This window comes from Cynocephalus volans, chromosome 14 (genome assembly GCF_027409185.1).
Source record: "Cynocephalus volans isolate mCynVol1 chromosome 14, mCynVol1.pri, whole genome shotgun sequence".
NCBI classification, from domain to species: domain Eukaryota; kingdom Metazoa; phylum Chordata; class Mammalia; order Dermoptera; family Cynocephalidae; genus Cynocephalus; species Cynocephalus volans.
This window is the reverse complement of record NC_084473.1, coordinates 1,024,351-1,040,281: the sequence shown is the minus strand read 5'-3', so window position 1 is coordinate 1,040,281 and position 15,931 is coordinate 1,024,351. Positions and strand designations below refer to the sequence as shown.

At 43.6% G+C, this 15,931-nt stretch overlaps 1 protein-coding gene across 1 annotated transcript in view; it reads left to right on the top strand.

Moving 5' to 3' along the window:
• Positions 1-224: 224 nt before the first annotated feature.
• Positions 225-15,931, top strand: part of SH3YL1 (SH3 and SYLF domain containing 1) — a 39,283-nt gene continuing 23,576 nt past the window's right edge. The window contains exons 1-2 of the mRNA XM_063078891.1: positions 225-273; positions 14,903-15,028. Of these exons, the coding sequence (XP_062934961.1) occupies positions 15,004-15,028 (25 nt within the window). The 5' untranslated portion in view covers positions 225-273; positions 14,903-15,003. The remainder of the gene's footprint in view (positions 274-14,902; positions 15,029-15,931) is intronic.

Sequence of the window (15,931 nt, the reverse complement as noted above, 5' to 3'; positions counted from 1 at the left end):
CCTGAGACCCCAGCCCCGTCCCGGGGCCATGTGGGGACCGCCGGGCACTGTCCGCTCGGCCTGAGGGGTTGCGCGTTCTGCGAGGATGTGTGCAGTGGCAGTTCTGCACCGGACAGAGGCTGGGCGTTCACCTGCTCCTCACCTGCCTCAGGTGTGCGCGTCGCTCGGCCCGTCCGGCCCGGGAGGCGGAGCCTGGCGGAGCGCTCCCTTCCTCTTCCTGGACAGGTGTCCGCAGCTGCGGGGGCGCCGGGCGGACCAGGCTGGAGGGCACGAGTGAGTACAGGTGTCCGGCAGGTGTGGGCGCCGCCGCCGGGGCCCCCTGGGGTGGGGCGGGGTGCGAGGGTGACGTGACCGCCCCGTCCCCTTGGAAGGCTTGCTGCAGACGGTAGGCCGTCGGTGGAAGAGGCCAGAGAACGAGGCCGGGTTTCCCTCGCTGCGCACCTGTGCAGTCAGGCCGTTCCGCAGGTCGTCAGAGCTGTCCCGCCCGCGGTGCTTTGATCCAAGCCTAGCCACAGTCGTTTAATTCATAGGAAAGCTCTTCCTAAGTTTAGGTCTTAACGATCCTACTTCGTTTTAAGTTTTTTTGAGTATCTAATATTTGAAAAGCCACGTACCAGCTACTCTCTTTTCATTCCAAATTGTTTGAATAAGCGGCATTCCAAAGCTTCGTGTCTGGTACGTGTTTGGAATGTGCTGGAAGCCCCGCGGCGGGAGTCGGGAGGACGCCTCGGCTGTGACAGGTCGCAGGTGGGAGAGAGCGGGACAGGGACGCCACCAGGCCCGACCGCTCTGTGCATCTCGCGGCTGTGATAGTTGTTGTGTTTTAATTTAAAGAAATGAAATGCTTTGAATCGGTTGATGAAAATAAGGAAATGGGATTCACGCGGGTGGCCAAAAAATGTGTCACGGTCACTTCGTTTTAACACGTATTTGAGCATAATTCAGGCCGAGTTGGAAAGAATGACACGAAGGTGCGATCCCTGCCCACCGGGAGAGGAGTTTTCAGTCTGTCTTCTGCTTGCAGAATATTCGAGTCCTCCAGTCTTGTTCTCACAGGTGTTTTTATTGAGACATGAGGAAATTGCTGAAATAATAACGAGTTAGTCAGAAAATCTGTGCACACGCAGTTCGGGGAAATCACAGGTCTCTAGATTAAAATGCTGTTTACCACACTGTGCTGGCCTGTTATTGAAAAACCTGTGCAGCGACTGCTTACAAATTACTATGTTGGATGTTAAAGTAATCAAAACAAGTAATAACCTCCATCCTGTTTGTCATGTCTGAATTAAGAAGAATTGGTTATTTGGTTCACTATCACTAATGTTCTATTTAAACAAAATTTCTGTAAGATAAGTGAATATTACCCCTCTTCTTTTGTAAGATTTTAAAAATGATTTAACAAAGTCTTTGCTCGTCAAGAGTGAGTTGATACTTTTATTCTGTTTAGGAAATCTTTATTCTCGGGAGATTTCTCACTGTTTAGAAATAGGGATTTGGTATTTCAAAATAAAAGAAAGTTGATACGGGTCAAAGGGAAATATTGTTTATTCACGGACCCGACTTACTAGCAGCCACAGAAGTCCTTGTACACATCGGCTTACTTGTACATGGCATCACTATAAGACATAATTTTCTGCAATTTAAGACCTAAGCACTTTGACTTTTTAAAATTTTCTGTGGGAAGAGTCATTTTTTACACTGAACAATCAGGCCAGAGTGGTGTGTGTGGTCCTGCCCTGAGCCAAGAGCGCGCTTCAGCTGGAGAACAGGTGGGGAAGGTAGGAGTCAAGTTTCCTCACCCGGAAGGGAGCCCCTCATCACTCCTGCTCTGTCCCCATCCACAGCCTGGGGACAGAGGGATGAGAGAGAAGCGTAGGCCACACCGATACTTGGCGTTCAGATGGTCAGTCTGGTGTAAAGGATGGATTGGGGAGCTCACTGATCTGACCAGGGATACAGGTTCTGGTTTCTAGAACTCATGAGCTAACCAAAGCCACAGAAAGATAGGAATTGGTTTAAAAAACAAAGGCTATAGTTGTCAGGCAGCGGTGTTCAAAATGTTACCTTGTTAATAAAGGTTGTGAGCTCAAGGCAGAGTTCCAAAGCCTCTTTAAAGATTAGATAGTTTCTCTTATATTGGCTACAATTGAATTACTTGTAGCAGCATTCTAGTTTCTTAGATCTTGGATGAGATTTCATCAGTTTAGTGAGTTAACCTCCATTTCTTGTAAATCATAAGGCTTACTCATTTGATTAATATGTAATTAATTAAAATTTGGAAAACCATTTTTAAGCTTACTTTTCCTATAGGTGCCCCTTTCATGATTTAGAGTCCACTGAGTAAAATAATGTAATGGGTGCTGTGGACAGAAGGAAAGTCTGGGAACCCTGAACTCTGGTAACGAGGTGGCGGGAGGGGCTCTGGGTCTTCCTTGCTTTCTGGGTCTTCCTTGCTTTCCTTCCTGACCCTTGGTGGAGGTCTGTGCTGGACACAGCAGCCAGCTTTCTCACCCTGTGTGGCAGTTTGCTCCAAGTAGGATTCTAGTGTCACCGTATGCCTCCAGTAACCCTAGCCTATTTATCAATATGTAAAGTATTTCCACATCTTAAGCTCATTTGAGCTCTTGAGTTTACCAAGGTAAAAATTTTCTTCCCAGTATTTTATAAACCTTTCCTAATTTTTTTAAAAAATTGTCTTAGTATGGACAATTTCAAATATTGTAATTGCTTTTTAAAGAAAACATTACATCTAAGAGTTCCTTAACTTGAGGTTTGTCAGCCATACTTCTCCTAGGAAAAAACTCAAATGTTTATAGAGATTTGCTCAGCCTGGGAATTCAGGAGACGTAAGACTCTTACGAATGTTCACATGCTAACCGTGATTTAAAGTTTAACAGGCTTATTAGTAATGACCTATATCTTCATAACTTTAGCAGCATAATAAAGTATGACTCAACACCCTGATCAGATCATGCTCTGTGTAACTTACAGCACAGCAAATGAAATCAGGGCAGTCTAGGATTTGATGCTGAGGACAGGAATTGAAGCTTATATCTAAGTTTTCATTTAAATATTTTTTGTTCTGACAAAGAAATTTATTGTATATCTTTATGACCTGGCAATATGATTTTATCAGAAGTTTAGCAGAATCTGTAATATTTTTTGTAGTTTGGCTGACACACTCAAGATGTCCTTACTGTGTCCAGCCTTGTCCACAGCTAGTTTACAGTGAGACAGGAGTGGTTCTAGGAGGAGTACGGTAGTCTGCAGGCAAGCAGGATGCATCGACTCCAGAGTCCAGTACATCTCCTTCCGTGTTTACACAACAGGCCGTGACCTGACATTCCCCTATGGCAGGATATTGCCATAGCAACTTTCAACTGTGGCATTTGCTTATTTGATTGGTCTAATACTGCGTGGCTGGGAGAGTTCAAAGTCGAAAGGCTTTGGGGAGTTAACATTTATGTATTATTTCCTGTACTTTAGCTGCATGTGTTAGAAAATCTCGTCGAAATTGGCTTTAACAGAAAAAGATTATACCGGTCCATGGGACTAAAAAGTCCAGAGCTGTTCCGACTTCAGTCGAGGCACAGCCAAGCCCAGGCTCTGTCCCCACCTCTTGTGTGGCTTTGCTCTCAGACTCTCCCCATGTAGAGTCAAACTCCTGCAGCAAGTCCAAATGGAAGTGCCTTGGAAAAGGTCATTCTGGAAGCTCCTACAGAAGTCTCTGATTAGGTGCTGGTGTTGGACCAACTTTGGTTTTGAACTTCTGCTGTGGCACAAGGAGATTTGTCCTAATATTGCAGATTTGGGTCACCTGCTCCTCTTCAGGTGCCACAGCATCAATGAAAGCAAACTGTGCTGCTTCCAAAATAAAGTAAATTCAAAAGCAAAAAGAACAAATTTCCACTACAATTAACTAATTAAGATGTATTGAGCATCTAGATGTATGACATATGTAATATGATATATAGATGTACGTATAGATGTATGATATATGTGTTCACCTAAAAGATACTGAGGCTGAACATATGACCATGGAGTTTGTTGAGTCACTGTGATGACTGCAGCTGGAAAAATGCACAGGTCAGATTGCCCTGAAAAATGCACTCTGAAGGGGCCAGCAGAACTCAATATTTTATAATCACGTGAAGGGAGAGAATCAAAAGAGAGGAGTTCAGCCCCCTAATCATTACATCAGTTTTCCTATTGGCTAGTACAGAGAGAGAGAGAGAGAGAGAGAGATTTTGGATTGTTACGAGGTTACATCTTACATGCAGGAATTTAGGATAAGGGTTATAAGAAGCATTCTAGGTTCTTTTATTACTTCTGGTGCCAGCATGTCTGGCTTCTAGAACAGTCTTATGATAATGTTTTCCAGGGCATGTGGACAGTCTGCTGACTTATCCGAAGCTTCCTAAGGCACTGCAATTTTTAGCTGACCTTGTCAGAGCAGATTTGTTTAGTTTATCATATGCACATATGTATATGATATAGATTTTGTAATTAAAATTTATTGAACATCTAGATATATGATATACGTAACATGATATATAGAAGTAGATATGCATATACATACATATGTGTATGAGATATGTAACTAAAATGTATTGACCATCTAGATATATGAACAAGGCACTTTTAGGGGATTCGAAGATTAGTAAAAATGTCTATTTCTGGCTGTAGGGATTGTACAGTTCAGTGGTGGAAGAGGAGAGAGCACAAAGGAAGCATGAGGAGAAGACAAATGTATGGGTGTGAGGCTCTGGAAGTACAAAAATTCCATTACACGTCCTTATTTTTAACCAAGCTTGGACCTCCCTTTCTCCCCAGAGGCAACTGTGTTTCAGGGTGGGGTTGACAAGAAGTGTCTGGGGTGTCCCCACTCCCCACACACATTTGCTTGTTTAGTCTTTGGTTACCATTAATCCTAAAGATAGTAGTGCTCAACTAATAGCTGACAGTGTCAGCCCTTCACAAGGCCTGGCAGTCCAGCTCTCTTACAGAATAACAAGCAAAGCTTCCTTCTGCGCATGGGATCTGATTCCCAGGGCTTCTGGGCTGTGGGAAGCTCTGTGGGGTGAGCTGTAACCCAGTCCCCTCGACACTTATCTCCCGAGTGGGGTGTATGTGGTCTACCTGGGTCTTGCTGCCTGGCCTCATGCTTTCAGACCTTCCCATTTGTTTTTTGTTTGTTGCTGTCCTCCTGGGAAGGGCTATTTGGGGGCACCATCCCATCAACTTGTACATCGCTCCCCTTATGCCCCCCGCCCCCCCACCACCTCAGGGTCTGGGACATGTTACTTAGTCTGAGAGGCAGAGTTATTCAGAACATTTTCTTCTAAATCCATTGGATGTTCTGTGTAAATGAATCTTCACAGGGATTCTCACAAATTGACTTTTAATTCCCAAAAGCCACACTAATACTTTATTCAACAAATAAATAATTAACAAATATTTACAGGTCATGTACTGTATGTCAGGCATTATGGTGTGTGCTGGAGATATTATAGTTAATAAAATAGTCAGCTTGCACATCCTCACGTTGCTGGGGTTCTAGTGAGGGAGATGTGTAGGAGATACACGCGCACACACGAGCGGCATCGGCCACGGTGCAGACCAGTCATCTCAATATGATGAGAAAACTTTGAGAAATCTAAGCAATGAAGTAATATGACCTGAGATATTACTTAGACTGAGCCTTTCTTTGGTGAAATGGCCCTTTGGGCTTTATATTGGGAACAAGGAAACATGTTGTTTCCTTGCTGAACAGACCCAACAAGAATTGATGTTCTGCTTTGGATCAAGCTGGTAGCAGGGGAGGAGATGAGATGTTGTCAGATTCTGAATGAATTTAGGAGGTTTGTGTTCTGATAGGGTTTCCTGGCGGGTTGGCTATGGGGCACGAAAGAAGTGGAGAAGTCACAGCGGGCCCAGGGTTCGAGTGTGAGCTCTGGATGAAATTAACCTGGAGAGGAGGCTGCTGGAGCAGGTGGGACGTCTGAGCTATGTTTGAATATGTTAAATTTGGGATGCTGTAATGGATATTGTGAGTCTGGAATTTAGGAGAAGGTTAAATAGATAAAACTTAAGAGGATTATCAAATACAAGAGGTGCTTAAAGTCACAGGACCTGAGCAGGTGGTCATGTGAGGTTTGCATGTAAGTGGAAGCAGGTGGAGCCGTAGAGAAGACAGCGCCAAGCTGGGGCTGAGAAGGAAACGCAGCCGCCACCGCCCCCATCCCCCCCCCCCCCCCCCCCGCCGTCCCAGAGATGCGGTCAGGGTCAGTCAGTGGGAGTCAGTGTGACGCCCTGGTGGAATATTAAAAAAGAAGAAAAAAGTGTCCTTACCCAGCACATAAACCAGATGTGGGCGGATTGTTCCCAGCGCATCTCAGGTGATTGTTTTCCTGGTGAGGAAGCTGGGTGCTCTGGGAGGAAGGGCAGACCCCCGAGGCCACAGGAGAATGGGGACAATTGCTGGACAAGCACACTGCCGCTGGGACCCCATTCGCAGTGCCTGCCAGCAGAACCCAGCCCTGGTCGGGGCTCACTTATTTGCAGGGCCGTGTAGCGTGGTTCCCTATAGAAGGCAGCACTTAAAATTGGTCAGGAAGAATGCTTCATATTCCAGTAGGTCAGAGGTTGGCAAATTTTTGCCTGTAAAGGGCCAGATGGTACGAATAGTAGGCTTTACGAGCTGAGAATGCAACATTTAGAATTTTATGTAGGCACACTAGAGAGAAAACAAACTTCCACAACATTTTTATTGATGAAAACCAAGATATGATATCTGAATTCTTTTTTGCAATGCAAGTCTGTACTGGTGAGAACAATGACCTTGTCTTTATTGGGAGGTATAACCCTTCACTTATTTGGGGTTCGTTGAGTGTTTCTCCTCAAAAGAGCACAAATATCCAACTGTTGCTGCTGACCTCCAACGTGATTTTACCTAGTCATCTTTGAAAATGTCTTTCACACAATATGTTATTCTTCTTTTGCTTCGGTTTTTTTCAACTATCAAAAAGTGTAAAAAACGCTTTTACTCCACAGGCCATAGGAGAGCAGGTGGTGGCTGGATTTGGCCTGAGGGCTGTCGTGTGCCAAACCCCACTGTGTCTGGGTTGGTTATCAGTTTACTGCCTTCCAGCTCCCAAGTGCTTGTCAGCAGTGCTCTGGGATAAACAGCGGAATTCCTTTACATAGCCCTCCTTTTAAAGCGGTCAGGATGGGAAGCTTCCTCAGTGGAGGGGACTGGGGGGGACTTTGGGGTAGGGAGGGCCATTAGCAGAGCCCAACCAGCCACCAGCCCAGGACGAGGCCACTTTGACCTCAAGCCTGGGCCCCGTGAAGTCCTCTGTGCAGCCCCCTCTGCTCAGGAACAGAGCCCCCACCGCCTGAAGGGCCCCAGTCCCACCAGCCCCCAGACTCCAAAGCATGCCTCACCCCCGCTGCCCACCGCTTCTCGCCAGCAGCTCCTGCCAGGGCCCAGCGCTGGACTTCTCTGCTCTCCCAGGGCTGAACCACACTTTTTCCAACGAGCCCTGAATCTCTTCCAAGCTTGTCCTTCCTGAGGATTCTCTCAGCCTAGGCTGTCGTAAACAGTTTCCTTATATCTGTAGTCATAGTAATTGTTGTGTTAACCTTCTCCCCTTTAACCCGCTGTGTGATTTCTACCTCTTGTTTGGACCCCGCCTGCTACACCTGCTGTAGGTGAGCAGGAAAGTGGTGGAGCGGAAGGAAACAGTGTATCTAGGGTCTGACAGAGGAAAGCATGGGGTATAATCCTATAATGTTAAATTGTTTTGAGGTGTGCTTACTGATAGCAGCACTTGGTACAGCAACGATAACACATCTTTTTATCCATTTTAATATTTAACGAAAAAGGCACAATCACCGTTTTGCTTTTTTTCAGAAGGACTTGCAAACAGTGTATTCTGAATTCTATGCAAAGTGCTAAAAATATAATTATAATCATATTTGATAAGTGTTTTACCCATTTTTCCACCTCCAAAGTGATTAGAATACATGTAAAAACAAGTAAAATCTAGTCCTAAGTTAGAAAGTTAAAATTCCAAACACTTCTACATCTTTCTTCTTTAGCTAATACCATAGGGGGATCAGAAATCATATTTTAAAATCTCTATTGCTTACTGTGTTAGGTTTTGAAAGCTCTGATTAGTGAGTACACACTCAGGTGGGACACGCTCCCTTGTGCTAGTCTGACGTGGCTGTTCTGGGCAGTGGGCGCTGTCCTGCACCGGGAGGAAGAGGGCTTCTGTCCTTCCCTCCTGAGCTCTGCTGTCAGCAGGTGCCCAGGAAGGAGGAGAGGGTAGAGGAGACGCACTGCTTCCTACCCGTCTTGGCATGGGAGCGGCATGTCACCATCTCAGGGCAGCTGCCTCCCAGGGACAGCCCCACGCAACGATCTGGGAGGTCCATGCTCAGGCAGACACCTGGCTGACCAGCCCCACACCTGATAGAATGAACCCTCCGCACGTAACAAACCCAGTCATTCGGTGAAAACTGAGGTTAGACACCAACAGAAAGTCAGAAAACAAATACATTATCTAGTTGTAATGCAAATCACAGCTGACATATTTACCTTGCAAACAGACGTTAACCTCAGTGGATTTTACAGTTATATGCTCACTTGTCATGCAAACTCATACCATCTCAGGGTCTTCTCTCCTTTTTAGCAATTGAAATGAAATGAAGCCAGGTCCCACCTGAGTGTGTACTCCCTAATGAGAGTTTTCAAAATCTATCAATTCTGTAAGTACTTCATTGGAAATTTGGAAAACTAGAAATGTTTCTTACTGTATATAAATTTTTTGATCCCTTGCAGAATACCAAATAACTTTCCATTGTGGGTACGTTACCTCAAATCATGACTAAAATCTGCCTCCATAAGATGTACTTTAAAGGCCCAAATAGTCACTTGCAATTTTCCTCATTCATATGTTTTCTAAGACCCTCTAAATCCAGACTGTATAATCAAAGCATCAATAACAGGAAAATTTAGAAGTATATTGGTAAACGTACATCATTTTGAATAGGTGTCTTAAGATTTATTCCTGATGGGAGAATGACATGCTTCTGAGAATTTGTGTTTATCTCTCTCACATTCAGGATTGCAAGTAAAAGAGCATCAGGCTTTCAGTCTCTCAAGGCCATCATTAAAATGGGACAGTTTGATTTTAAACAAGTACGTGATTATTGAGAAAATGAGTAACTTTACATTGGGTCCTAAAAATTTAAATTCCAGAATTATCAATGTTGTACAAGTGCATGCAACAAACAAACAGGAATTTAGTGCACAGCCTGTCACCAGATCCCTGCCTTGAGTTTCCTTTGTGTGTATGTCTGAGGGTGTGGGGGGGCTTATGTGTGCGTAAAACATAAGAATCCACTTTCACTTTTCCACACCTCTTCATGCGAGGCATACTGTTGACCCTGAGAATTCAGGTTTGAAATGTTAGACAAGTTATGGAATAATTATCCATAATATAAATTTTTACAGCTGGAGTCATAAGTTCCTGCTAGTATCTTAAATATTTTAATTATACAATATTCAGTTAGTACTGAATAATGTTTACATAATCATTCAGACACACAAGAGACCATAACATTATTCACATCTGTGACCCACTACACAGCCTAAGGAAAAATAGCCTCAATTTTGCTCAAGTCTCCTGTTAACTCTAACTGATTCTGACCCTTGCCCAGTGCCCCCCTCCCATTTACCACCAAATCAAGTATTATACATTTATACATATATAATATCTCCATAAATAACACATTTCTTTTTGTGCATGCCTTAAAGCATTTACATAAATGTGTCATACTCTGTGTATCTTTATGCAATTTGTTGGTCCTTTCAATATTCATATTTTTCCAAGATGATGTGCATAGTTCTAGTCTATTTGAAATTCTGTTGAATTTCATTTTAATACTATAACAAACTGTATGTATTCATCCTTCTTTTGAGGAAAATTTAGGTTGTTATTATAAATGTATTCATTTTTATTTATTATGATTTTGCTTTTAAAAACATTGCCTTGGTGCACATTCTATACATGTTGTGTTAGTTTCTGGGGCTGCTGCCACAAATTGCCACAAACTGGTTAGCTTACAGCAACGGAAACGCATTCTCTGCAGTCGTGGAGGTCAGAAGTGGGAAGTCCAGGCGTGGCAGGGCCAGGTGTTCCTGGGCATGTGTCCACACTGTTCCGTGGCCACATGGCCTCTCCTCTCCTCCCCTCCCTCTGTGTCTCCAGTCTCTCACAAGGACACTAATCACTGGATTTTGGTCCCAGCTGGGGAATCCACAGTGATCTCATCTTGGAGATCCTTAACTTAATTAAATCAGCAAAGACCCGTTTTCCAAATAGTTTACATTCACAGGATCCAGGTGGATGCATGGACTGGGTGACAATATGTACCTGTGAGTGCTCCCTTTGGGGCATCTCCATCCTAGGAAGTGCCATTGCCTCTGCTGGTGCAGCTGTCCCAGCTGTGCTGCTGATGTTCCCACCACCACCCACCACGGGGCATGGGGCTTCCCTCTGGGCCCCAGCCCTACACACACTTCCCAGCGGATCCGTAGCTTTTTTCAATCTACAGGATAAGAAATGGTAACTCACTATGTTCTTACTTTGTACCTCCTGATTCCTAGTCAATTTGATCAATTTTTGTATATTGGCCATGGAGATTACCTCTTCTATAGATTAATTGCACACTTTGCCCAGTGCAAAGTACAAATATTGTGCTATTTGTCTTTTTATTGCTTTTTAGATCTTTATATAGTCTGGATCTCAAATCTCTGATTTATATGTATAAATGTCCTCCAGTCTGTGGGTTATATTTTTATTTTTTAAGTGTGTATTGATATGTCTTTTTAGTGTAGTTGAATAGGTCTACAGCTTCCCTTTACCGTTGTGCCTTGTTTATGGAATTCCTCCATACCCCAAATAATATAGATATTCTCTTTTATTTTATTTTGAAACCATTAAATTTTGCTTTTAATATTTAGGTTTCAATACATTGAAATTTTATGTGTATTATGTGATATAATCTAATTTTATTTCATTTTAATATGAGTGACTAGTTCTGGAATAATTTATTAATCTACCATGTCACACTGTCATGTATTTTTAAATGAATATTATTTATTTATTTTTTTGCTTCTGTCATGATGGTTTCATTTTTAATTGTATCATGGCTTATTCAATAAACTGTTTTGTATATTTTTAAAATATTAGGTTCCTACCTCACATTCTATACCAATATAAGTTTGAGGTGGGTAAAATATTTAACGTAAAATAAAAGCTCTGGAAGAAAATATAGAAATATAGCTGCATAATTTTTTTTAATGAAAGTCTTTGTTCATTATAATAGGTAGAAATAAAACAGTAGAGAGCCCAGAGAGATGTTGCTATATAAAGATGGGTGCTGAAAATTATAAATAAAATTTTAAAACAGAAAGCTGAGGCGTAGACTTGCAATATAATTGAAATTATAGTCAGAAGGAGTATGACATCAGAAAAATAGGCAAAGAGCATGAACAGAAAGTATGCAAAACAGGAAGTGTGAACAAAAGAAGAGTCTCTAGTACTCAGATAATTTCAAATAAAGATAGATCACCCCGCCTTTGTCTTTATGGTATGCCTGCTGTGCCTCCGTCAGCCTCCCCAGGAGCACTGGGGATGTTTTTTATGGTAATACCCAGTGGTTCCAAACACGAATAATTTTTTGGAAAGTGTTTTGATAATGTAATACGAACTTTTAAAAAATTCCAACTCTAAGGATTCTATCCTAAGATAATCACCATCCAAAGGCAGCACCTGTAATAGCTAAAAGTGAAACAGTCTATGTGTTCAGCAAAAGGAATAATTCGGAGCAGACACTAAAATGCCAACAGAAGTACTGGTGGGTGTTAACAGTGGGGTGCCCTTTTCTTCAGTATTTGCAAACGTATACTTTTCCCTTTATTTTTTAATGTACTATGCCATAATTCCTGTTCGCTTAAAAATATAGAAATTTTGTTGTCATCCTTGGGGCTTTTTGCACCATGAAATTGAAAACTATTTTTTCTATAAGTTCTGGTTCTTTTGTGATTTGATTTTTGACATTTTATATCTTTCATGAATTTGGAGATCGTCCCCATGTACCGTGAAGGTGTGGACGCGTCTCTATTTTTTCCCCCATAGACCACTGTTGAACAGCACCTCATTTCAGCCTTGGCTTGAGGTGCTGTCTTTATCATGTACTGATTCTTTTATATATTTGGATCAATTTTTGAATTTTCTATTTTGTAAAACTGCTTTTCCTGCCTGTATTTGCGTTCACTACAAAACAGTAATTATCGAGGCCTTATAATATGTCACAGTTTCCGGCAGAATTGGTCCCTTCCTTACTCTCTTTTTACGTATTTTTTCCTAGTTCTTGCTTATTTTTCCATTCGAACCTGAGAATTACTTTAGTTAGTTAAGAGAAACTGGTAAGACTTAGAAGATGAGTTTGATTTCTTTAAGGGAAAAAAGGTAGAAAAAACCATCATATGCAAACTCCCTGTCAGCTGGGAATCAATATTTGTGACTCATATTCCAGAAAAAAAGGTTAATTTCCTTAATACATGAATCAATAAGAAAGAGAGAATCACGCCTACAAATGGACCAGAAAAAGAAACACGTTAGACAGAATGGAAAGAGTCAACGAGTCACCGGACAACAGCAAATTTAAAGTCCACCGAGAGCTTCTGGCCGTGACGAAGAAACTGGTGTCGGAATTGCCACTTTCGGTCACAGCCGGAAACCTGGACGACATGCGTGGAGTGACACTGCCCCGCGCGAGACGTGTCCGAGCCCCTGGAGAGGAGCGGCGGGAGCTGCGCTGTCACCAGGACGGGGAGGGTCCAGAGATGTGCGGAGGGTCCCCTCGCGTCTCCGGACAGACGTGAGCTCCGTGTGCACAGGGCGACTTTCAGGGCAGCCGAGAGGGGCGCAAGTCCCGGGCCGCACAGGGCGGGGGACAGCAGCTCCGAGCAGAGCGCAGAGTCCGCTCCACACCCGGGGCGACGAGGAGGAGCAGCCGGCGGGGGGGGGGGGGGGGGGGGGGGGCACAGCCCGGGAGGCCACGCCCCGGAGGGACACACACTGGAGGGACACACCCCAGAGGCCACGCCCCGGAGGGTCACACCCCAGGGGGTCACACCCCAGCAGGGTGGCCGCAGAAGTCCCAGGGCTGCTCCACACACGGGCACGAGTTGGAGAAGGTCAACCCAGCGGCTGCCAGCACAGGTACCGCCACCGCCCGGAGGGGACAGCGACAGCTAGTGCTGCACATGTGACAACGTCCACCTTGCCAGAAATCAGTTGAAAACAGACCCCAAACGATACGCGTACCAGGCAGGATTAAAACGCCTACTTTAAATACTAGGGGACATCAAACAGTTCATGGAAAGATTCGTGTTTTAGTTCTGTTTTTCCACGAACTTTTCGAAGCGTCCTTGTACGTTCCAGGACTGAAAAGAACATAAACATCGTGAGGACAGAAATGGGAGGTACGAAAAACAGCCAAATGCAACATTCAGAGCTGAAAACGTGGTATTTGAAGTGAAAAGTCCGTCTGATGGTCTGAATAGCAGACCTGGAGCCACAGTGGACTTAAGGACACAGCTGTCGAAAATACCCAAAAGGAAGCAGAGAGAGAAAAGAGGCTGCGGAAAAACCAGCAGACCTCAGTAACATGTGCGGGGGGGGGGGGAAATAATGTAACATGCATGAAATTTGAGCACCAAAATTGGGAAGAAAAGTTTAAATGTTTTTTTAAAATATGCCCCTAAAATTTCAACAGACACAATTAGGGAAATGATAAGGCAAACCACAGACTAGGAAAAACGTCCTGAAAATATGCTGAATATACTGAAGATGGAGATGCATCTCTGATGTGTAAGGATCTTTGACAACAGCGACAAAAACACAAAGCACTTTCTAAAATGGGCAAAAGACGTGAACAGGCACTTACCACATGATACAGAAATAAGCCCAGAAAAAAGTGTTCAACGTCAGGAGTCATCTGGGAAACAAAAACTGAATCCATAACAAAATGCCACCCTGCACCCACTGTAATGACTAAAGATCAAACACCTGGCCATACCCAGTGTTGGTGAGGAAAGGGAGTGACCAGGACTCTCGGTGTATGTTGCTTTGTGTTGCTTCACCCCCCCACGGATTTGTCACCCCACTTCCCCTGGGTGACAGAGATGCAAAGGATTACTCAAAGCCCATCTCTTTCGAGCAGTGAGAAGCCCCGACCCGGTTAACTTCCCCAGAACCCTCCAGCGAGAGGCATCCCTTCCTTGGGAAATTAACCCCAAATTTGGGTTCTCTTCCTGCATTTATTTTCCAGACCAGGAAGTTACAGGAAGAGAACATAGGTGGCATTATAGTTTAACAATATAGGCTGGTAACACTCAGTGAAACAAGTCGGATGACATTCCAGTAAGGCAATTAAGTGATCTTACAGCAATGTCTCAGTATCTTTACATAACAATCGGTAACTAGTCTGTCCTTGAGCCAGCAACCTTGCTGTGCCACAATTCTTATTTTGCACCAGAGACTTATAGCCTGAGGAGAATTTCCAGTCCTCCGCAAGGTCAATATTTGAAACTGCAAGGCTTTGGAAAACCAGGCCCTGAGAAGTACATTTGCTTTTTAGTATATTCCACAGGTGTAGATGGAACAATCACTTTAGTGAACTCTTCTGTGGCTTCTTACATCATTAAACGTGTGTACCATATGAAGGCAATTCCTGTCCTAGGTATTTACCCAAGTGAAATAAAATGTTTGTCCACAAATGGCTTAAACATGAATATTCACAGCAGTTTTATTTGTAATAGCCTAAAACTGGGAAAAACCCCACTGTTGGTCAACAAGTGAGCGGAAGAGCGTGAACCCTGCCAGGCAGCAGAAAGAGCCCAGCTTCGGTCCCTGTGGCAACATGAGTGGATCTCACTCATTTGGTGGTGAGTGAAATAAGCTGGGCAGAAAAGAATACACAATGTTTACTTGTATTTACATGAAATTCTGGCACAGGCAAAACTCACATATGGTGACCCAAGGCTGGGTCAGGGTCGACTCCCTGGTCACAAAGGGCAGGGACAGAATGTGTAAGAGATGGAAACATGGTAGGGGGTCTACACATTGTCCAAGCCCACTGAGCCAAACCTATGCAATAGGTGAATTTTATTTTGTAAATTATATCTCATAACTTGATTTTAAAGGCCTTCATGGAGAGCCAATATTTTAACTATTCTGAAATAAAATTGAGTAAAAATGCACTGTTCAAAACATACTAATAGTGTGATGCAATGCAATTTAAAACAGGAGAAAAGGACACACAGCCCCCCACACACATTTCACTTTGCTTGCATAAAATGTACATGAAATAGATTTCTCTAGGCAAACCAATACCATTGACGATTTGTGGGATCAATTTTCCCATGGCTTGATTCTTGCTAATTCTCCTGTGTTGGAACACAACAACACTGATTTCTTTTTAAGAAAACAGAATTCCGATATGACTGTAATTCGGTTTCCACTTTTAAAATAAATCACATATTTCAAACATACCAGGCACCAGAATGCATCACATTATTTTATTAGGAATATCTGTATTTTGCTAAAATTAAAAAAAAAAAAATTAAAAGGCTCTTTTCCCTACGCTGTCTGGTCAATTGGTCCAAGTCAGGCTTCCCTCGGCGCACCTTCATCTGCATTCTGTAGGTCACACGAGTGGAGCAGTAGAATGCCACTAACCTTGGATCCCGCAGCCCTACAGTCACGCGTGTGCCTCCCAGCTGCAGACAGCCAGACGGGGGGTCCTCAGCACCAGTGCTCGTGAGGTCCACGGCGAAGCCACTCCACTG